This window comes from Microtus oregoni, unplaced genomic scaffold (assembly GCF_018167655.1).
Source record: "Microtus oregoni isolate MIOR12 unplaced genomic scaffold, Mior012 000040F_ref0000088, whole genome shotgun sequence".
Taxonomy (NCBI): domain Eukaryota; kingdom Metazoa; phylum Chordata; class Mammalia; order Rodentia; family Cricetidae; genus Microtus; species Microtus oregoni.
In genome coordinates, this window is record NW_024543207.1 from 1,052,501 (window position 1) to 1,061,218 (window position 8,718).

Below are 8,718 nucleotides of genomic sequence, written 5' to 3' on the forward strand. Positions count from 1 at the left end.
TCACATTAGGAGGACTCAAAAGGTTAATGAGCTAACAAGTTTTTACTTTATTTGAGACTGGGAATCTTTAATTCCCTTGACTCTTCAGCCTGCTGTAACAGGGACTTTCTGTTCATTCCATTATCACTCCACTAAAGCTGTGATTGTGAATGTTACCAGCACCCTTCAGTTGCTAAAGGCTTTTCAGCCATCATTTTATATAGTTCAGAAATGACGGCTTTCATCCTGTTTAATGCCTTTTCTTTCACTGTTCTCATCTGTGGTTTCTCTGGTTCTGCCTCTCTCTGCAATTGTCTGTCAATCTGCTCAACAGACTTACTTCAGCACTGCCCACCTTAAAGACTTTTGGAGCTCTGAATACCAGTGTTATCAGTTCTTTCTCATTATTCTGCTTGCTCTCCGGAAAACCTTACATATGTCCTAGGTATCCACCCAGATGACTTTTATATCTTAAGTTCCCAGTCTGTATATTATCTGTCTATTAAAAGTGGTCTCCATTTAGACATCTTCCCAGCATCTCAAATTGCATATGTCTAAAAAAATGAATCTGGGTTAATGAAATGTCTCATCAGGTAATTCACTGCTCAGCCTAATAGCACATGCACACTAAATATAATTTTAAAAAATTAAGGCAGTCTGTCTTTACTCTAACCTATTACCCCTCTTAGACTTTTCTCTCTTTGTGGAAATATTATTAGCCACCTCGTTACTTAAACGAGAGACCTGTGAGGAGTCTTTTTCTTCTTTGTGCATCATTGAAAATGAACTGTGAGTCAGTTCAGTTCTACCATATAGTTTCTCATATGTCTCTGTGTTTATTTGTTGTCAAGTTACTTAGTCATCATCTCATATATGGGCCATGTGATCTTGCTGCTAACATTGGCTGTTCCCATTTACCACAGTTCTGCCCAGCAAATCTATTCATGTCATCCTGATCCCCTCCTCAAAGATTGTTGTGAGAAGGAATAACTCCTGGATTAACTGTTCATTAAATACTCAACCACATGTCCCAGGTATCCCAGGAGTAGCTGTCTCGTTGCAATCCTACTTCAACATTTCAGATGATTATTTTTTTTTCTGAATACTATTTCCATACTAGGGTTCTGTTTCTTACTGGGAAACTTACTGATACTACATGCCTTCTGTTGTTCTGTTTGTGTGTATGTATTTTATGGATCAATTAAAGGGAACAACATGGACTGTCTACTTCAGAAAGACTAATATAATAGAATACTTGAATAGAGTGTTCAGTCAGTATACTTAATTATCTTCACTGATAAATTTTTTATATGTGTTATTATTGTTGCTTTCTCTTTTTAAAATTGTCTTCTAAGTTTTACATTTAACTACACGAAGACTTACTTTTTTCCTAGTAACCTTGTTAGTTTACTAACTTAAAGGCTTTAGTTTTTTATTTTTACTTAACAAGTCTGTTTTTTCATAGGTGATGAATTCTTGCAATGTGCATGATAGCAGTAATAGCTCTTCGTGGGAATGTTAGCAAGGATGTGCTAAATACCATCACACAATCTTACATTCTTCTGTGGTTGGAAATCTTATAAATTCAAAAGTATCCACAGTTTGATGTGGACTTAAAATAGGATGATTTGATCTTCAGTTTTTCAAATGTAATTGTTTTTAAGGATAAAAATTGTTTTTGGTTCGGTTGAATACAAAATAAATAGGAGTGAATGTGTCTTGGGCCCTTAGAACATGAAAGACTCTTTTGCTTCTGACCCAGGCCCTGACATGTAGAGAAGAACTCCTGACACTTCTTCTGTCACTCCTTCCCTTGGTGTGGAAGATACCTGTCCAGGAACAGCAAGCAACAGGTATGTCCCTCTTCACAGATTGCTTGCATTGTCATATCCCTTTGGGAAAAGAAGTTTATTTGCAAAGCTACCTCTTCCTGATTGGTTAATGCAGTTTCAGAGTAGTAGATATTGTGGTGATTTATTATATACCTAGTATGAAAAATTCATTAGGAAAGCACAATTTTTCTTCTTCCAGTAATATAAAAGTCCATGGTGCTTCTGATAGATGTCCATAAATGACAATTACAAATACCCGAAGAAGCAGAATACTTACCTAATGGAGTTGCTAGATATGCCATAGCGTTAGGAAAATGGGTGGTGAAGAGTTTGAAGAAAGGAATTAAAGCCCATTGCTTAAGGACGGCTATCACCAGTACTCTAAAAGTGACTTCTGCAATATTTGCTTTAGTTCAGTTTTTCTAATTTTGCTTTTGAGGGATAAATTGGAAGTCATAGTTTGTTTCTAGGCTAAGTAGAATTATGACATGAGATCAATACATTTTAATTTCTTATTTTGAAAAATATGCATTTATAAGTACGTTAAATTTCAGTGGAAGGATAAACTGGTTTTCCCCTGGATCATTTCTGGAATACTTTATGAATCTCCTGGGTTAAAAATAGTCTTCCGTATTATATTTTAATGCTGTGTTTATATTTTAATACATATTTGACATAGAACTCTTTTAAGGAAAATATTTAAAGACTTCTAATATTATTTTCCTGATTATTTATTGATTCATTAACTACTCTTTTTTTGAGTTTGCAGAATTAGAAGTTTGTTAACCACTTAAGAGTTGATTACTGCCATTTTAGGGAAGTTGCCTTCATTGATGGCATTTTATATTTCTGCGCAATTGGTCTCTTTTAACATTTGTTCTCATTTGCTTTATTTTCCTTCTCCTAGGTAAAGTGCAAAATTCTACTAATGGGTTTTTATTTAGTCCTCCTAAATTACAATTCTGTTTTCTGTGCATTTTAGCACATATTGCTACAAAGAGAAAGATTCATTTAATTAGATCCTTTCCCTAAGAAATGGCCATTGAATGGCCCCAAGCTCTGGGGACTTAGGATGGACTGCTGATCTCTCTACATTTGGCTAGTTCAGAGAACAAGGCCCTAGAGAAATACTTTGCTTGAACAACCATAGTCATGATGAATACTTGATATATACTATATGATTTTTGAGTTCATTTGGGTGAATATTGAAGTTCTGAGAAGCCACAGACTAACACTATGTCTTAATTACAGCATCACTAAAGGTTTGTAAGTGGTGAGCACAGCAGCTGGATAGTTCAAGCTCATATTTAGAAATTAGAATGCAGTAGGTTCAACTCATGTCCAATTTCCTAATTTTTCTCTTTGCCGTCCTCAAAATCAAGTTGTATCTCTTGAGCTATTACCACCTGGTATAGAGAGTAGGAAGGATAAGTGTGGGCGGAAGTGACCCAGAGATGTAACTAGGGAAAGCAGACTTGCAGGAAAATTATACCAGGCCAGACTCATAATGTGGGTTGTAAGAGTCATTGCCCATACATGTTGAGCTTAACGGGTACTGGCATATTCCTTTTTTTCATACACTTTTATTCCCCAATACAAAAGGGGGGAAAGAAGGCAAAAGACTGCTTTAACATGACACAAAAGACAATCAGAACAGTTACTTCAATACTTGAGACATCAAGCCATTATTTCCTGAGTAAAACATTTGATGTCTTGGGCAGGATATACAGTGAACATTCCCTAGACCAAGTATCCTGTAGGCAGTCACTCCCTATGCCAAACTTCTTATTTTAAATGAACAAGCAGGAGTATGCTTAAATTCTCTGATCTTTGGTCAGGGTGGAGTGAATCACTTCTATGGGCCATCTTAATGTCCAAAACAAAAGTAACTACTCCCTTGGTAGTAGTCACACCTGTTGGGTACTGACATATTCTAAGTGTATTTCTTGATTTTATTAGATTTTAACTTGCCGTTGTCATCTGATATAATCCTGACCAAAGAAAAGAACTCAAGTTTGCAAAAATCAACTCAGGGAAAATTATATTTAGAAGGAAGTGCTCCTCCTGGTTCAATCTCTGCAAAAGTAAACCTTTTTCAAAAAAGCAGACGACAGCGTAAAAGTACCCACCGCTACTCTGTAAGAGATGCAAGAAAGACACAGCTCTCCACCTCTGACTCTGAAGGCAACTCAGATGAGAAAAGTACAGTTATGAGTAAGCACAGGAGGTCCCATGTGCTACCCCGGATCCTGACGCAGTCTCCTAAGGAAGACCACCTCCTCGCCAAACTTGTCCCCTCTGCAACCAAAGAACAGATCCTTTCTGACACCATGACTTTGGAAAACTCCAGAGAAATCATCCCGAGACAGGATTCAAATGGCGACATATTAAGTGAGCCAGCTGCCTTGTCTATTCTCAGTAACATGAATAACTCTCCCTTTGACTTATGTCATGTTCTGTTATCGCTATTGGAGAAAGTCTGTAAGTTTGACATTGCTTTGAATCATAATTCTTCTCTAGCAGCCAGTGTAGTACCCACGCTGACTGAGTTTCTAGCAGGCTTTGGGGACTGCTGTAACCAGAGTGACACTTTGGAGAGACAAGTGGTTTCTACAGGTTGGACTGAAGAACCAGTGGCTTTGGTTCAACGGATGCTCTTTCGAACTGTGGTGCATCTTATGTCAGTAGATGTTAGCACAGCAGAGGCAATGCCAGAAAGTCTTAGAAAAAAACTTGACTGAATTGCTTAGGGCAGCTTTAAAAATTAGAGCTTGCTTGGAAAAGCAGCCTGACCCTTTCTCACCAAGACAAAAGAAAACACTACAGGAGGTCCAGGAGGGCTTTATATTTTCCAAGTATCGTCATAGAGGCCTTCTTCTCCCCGAGCTTCTGGAAGGAGTTCTACAGCTCCTTATCTCTTGTCTTCAGAGTGCAGCTTCAAATCCCTTTTACTTCAGTCAAGCCATGGATTTAGTTCAAGAATTTATTCAGCACCAAGGATTTAATCTGTTTGAAACAGCAGTTCTTCAGATGGAATGGCTGCTTTCAAGGGACGGTGTTCCCTCAGGGGCTGCCGAACATTTGAAAACCTTGATCAACAGTGTAATGAAAATAATAAGTACTGTCAAAAAGGTAAAATCAGAGCAACTTCATCATTCCATGTGCACGAGGAAACGGCACCGGCGCTGTGAGTATTCCCATTTCATGCAGCACCACCGTGATCTCTCAGGTCTCCTCGTTTCAGCTTTTAAAAACCAGCTTTCTAAAAGCCCCTTCGAAGAGACTGCAGAGGGAGATGTGCAGTATCCCGAGCGGTGCTGCTGCATTGCAGTGTGCGCTCACCAGTGCTTACGCTTGCTGCAGCAGGTTTCCCTGAGCACCACCTGTGTCCAGATCCTATCAGGTGTACACAGTGTCGGAATCTGTTGTTGTATGGATCCTAAGTCTGTGATTATCCCTTTACTCCATGCTTTTAAGTTGCCAGCACTGAAGAATTTTCAGCAACACATACTGAATGTCCTTAACAAACTTCTTCTGGATCAGTTAGGAGGAGCAGAGATTTCACAGAAAATTAAAAAAGCAGCTTGTAACATCTGTACTGTGGATTCTGACCAACTGGCTAAGTTAGAAGAGACACTGCAAGGCACCTTGTGTGGTGCTGGCCCTTCCTCTGGCTTGCCCAGTCCTTCGTACAGATTTCAAGGGATCCTGCCCAGCAGTGGGTCTGAAGACTTCTTGTGGAAATGGGATGCATTGGAAGCTTATCAGAACTTTGTCTTTCAAGAAGACAGATTGCAAATCACATTTGCAATTTGATCCAGAAAGGCAATGTTCAGTGGAAATTGTATAATTATATTTTTAATCCTGTGCTCCAAAGAGGAGTTGAATTAGTACACCATTACCAACAACTAAGCATTACTTCTGTTCAGACTCATATGTGTAGCCAACTGAAACAGTGTTTGTCTCAGGAAGTGCTTCAGATCTATCTAAAAACTCTGCCTATTCTACTTAAATCCAGGTTTGTGCATTTTTACAGTTGGATGAATGCTTTGAATATGAGATAAAGTCTGTGTGTGTTTAAATTTCTAACCTTGATGTCTCCAGGACCTCAACCACAGTATAATCATAGTTACTATTTTGCTTTCAAGGATTTAGTTTGTCCACAAAGAAAGTACTCTTCCCATGTCATGTTTTAAACATTTTAAAATTTACTTTTCTGGGGATAGTTAAGGAAGAGAGACTAGAGATGTTGATATTTGGCTTCTCAATGGAAAAAAAAGGTAAAAGTTTTTAATATATTTCTGAGGAAAGAAGTGTGTGGAATGAAGATGTCAGAACAAAGTCAGTTAAGATTAATTTTTTTGTTTTACTATGTAGATAGAATATTATAAACCATTAAGATGTTTATAAAGATCATGTTAGAACAAGACAATGCTTATTTTATGAGTAAAATATAAAATAATAATTTTAATGTATTTACAACAGTGTATAATTTATACATACGTGAAATATTTAGTTCTCGAGTCAGTAGCATTGAGGAGATCATTTCTTAAATATCATAGTTGCGTTTATTACTCAAAGTTGAAAACACAGATAGGTAAAAAGAAAGTTTAAGTTGTCTTCTATCAGTGAAACTTTCAAATTCATGAGATTGTTAAGTATGGGATACTTTACAATGACTGTGTAAGTAAAGCTTAATGGACAGATTGGCCATTTAAATTAATGCATATGTAATATGGCTACCTTAAAACTGGGCGGTGGTGTACGCCTTTAATCCCAGCACTCGGGAGGCAGAGGCAGGCAGATCTTTGTGAGTTCGAGGACAACCTGGTCTACAAGAACTAGTTCTAGGACAGGCTCCAAAGCTACAGAGAAACCCTGTCTCAAAAAAACAAAACAAAACAAAAAAACCTGACATGGATTCTACCAAGATAAGCTATATTCATCTTTTATATCTGTGCTGTTGACTTTGATCAACTCAACAAATTAGAAGAGAACTATAAGGAAACTCACATGGTACTAAACCTTCAAGTTGAGAGAATATCTTCCCAAGATTTTCAGCTCTGTAGTTTGGTTCTTTCCTTTCCTAGAGTGTAGTATAAAACAGATGGAAAGTCTGAGCAGAGTGTTAGACAGACAACCAAGTGAGCAAGTGAACAAATGTATGCCTGCTCTCCTGTACCCACAATCAGGGGTGGTATGATATTTAGAATTTCTATGAAATTTACTATTGAAATTGAAGAAAAAAATTCTTTCTTGAGTTACTTATTTTAATGTGTTATATATATATAAACATTTCTTTTTAAATATAGCTAGAGCTATATATAAACATGTAAGTGCATTTAGAAAATAACTTGAGATCTTAATCAGTATCTTAGAACTGTTCAGTGAGTCAGAGTAGGCAGTGGTCAGTATAGAGCACACATAGAGAACTGTTCAGACAGTGAGTCAGAGTAGGCAGTGGTCAGTATAGAGCACACATAGCAGTGTCATGTTTACATAGCATATGTGCCTATTTGCAAATGTTTCACCATGTTATATAAAATATTTTATTTTTCCTATCTCTTACAGGGTAATAAGAGATTTGTTTTTAAGTTGTAATGGAGTAAACCAAATAATTGAATTAAATTACTTAGATGGGATTCAAAGTCATTCCCTCAAAGCATTTGAAACTCTGATTATCAGCCTAGGGGAACAACAGAAAGATGCTTCAGTTCCAGGTGCCAATGGGTTAGACATTGAGCAGGAGTTACCCTCCTTAAGTGTGAGTCCTTCTCTCTGTAAGCAGCAAGCTTCTTCAGATTCTCCTCGGAGTCTCAGTAAGTTTTATGCCAGTCTCAGAGAAGCTTATCCAAAGAAACAGAAGACTGTTCAGCAGGATGTTCACATAAACACCATAAACCTCTTTCTCTGTGTGGCTTTTTTATGTGTCAGTAAAGAAGCAGATTCTGATAGGGACTCTGTCAGTGAGTCGGAAGATACTTCTGGCTATGACAGTACTGCCAGTGAACCATTAAGTCACATGCTACCGTGTCTGTCTCTTGAGAATGTCATCTTACCTTCCCCTGAATGTTTGCACCAAGCAGCAGACATTTGGTCTATGTGCCGTTGGATCTACATGTTGAGTTCAGTCTTCCAGAAACAATTTCACAGACTTGGTGGTTTCCGAGTGTGCCATCAATTAATATTTATGATAATCCAAAAACTATTCACAATTCGTGATGAGAAACAAGGAAAAAGGCACGGAGAAATGAGTGTAAATGAAAACCAAGAGTTAATCAGAATGTCTCAACCTGAAATGACATCGAAGGAAGGAGATGTGTCATCTTCAGCAGCACCAGAACTGGGACATCTGAAAAAGAGTGCTGACAGCTTGAATGACTTAGAGTCAGAGCACATGTTTCCCACAAATGTAGAGCAGACTTTGGTTACTGAAGCTGTTCCTGGGGAAGCAAAGGCATTTATGAATCAAGACAATGAGACCTCTCTCCAGAGCATACGACTTTTGGAGTCCCTCCTGGCCATTTGTCTTCATAGCTCCAGAGCCAGTCAACAGAAGATGGATTTGGAACTACCTCCTCAGGTGATGCTTTATCCTCAGTCCAGCTTATGTAACATATATGTGTAGTGTATTATTATATACATGTCATAACAATATTGACAACTTATTTTGCTACATATTTAAATTTTATTTTCTTGTATTAATTATACATAAATCTGAAACTCATTATAACAGTTTTATGTATACAGTGTATTTATATCAATTTACCCTTCCTGTTCTCTTTTTTCTTCTCCCACTTTCACTCACCCTCTTCCTCTACCCAGCTGGGTTCTCTCTCTCTCTCTCTCTCTCTCTCTCTCTCTCTCTCTCTCTCTCTCTCTGTGTGTGTGTGTCAGTGAGTGTGTG

General features: G+C 37.8%; 1 protein-coding gene across 1 annotated transcript in view; it reads left to right on the plus strand.

The window, feature by feature from the left end:
• Positions 1-8,439, plus strand: part of LOC121433605 (lysosomal-trafficking regulator-like) — a 42,290-nt gene extending 33,851 nt beyond the window's left edge. The window contains 5 exon segments of the mRNA XM_041632090.1: positions 1,721-1,832; positions 3,771-4,537; positions 4,539-5,601; positions 5,604-5,829; positions 7,383-8,439. Coding sequence (XP_041488024.1) covers positions 1,721-1,832; positions 3,771-4,537; positions 4,539-5,601; positions 5,604-5,829; positions 7,383-8,439 — 3,225 coding nt within the window.
• The last annotated feature ends 279 nt before the right edge of the window (positions 8,440-8,718 follow it).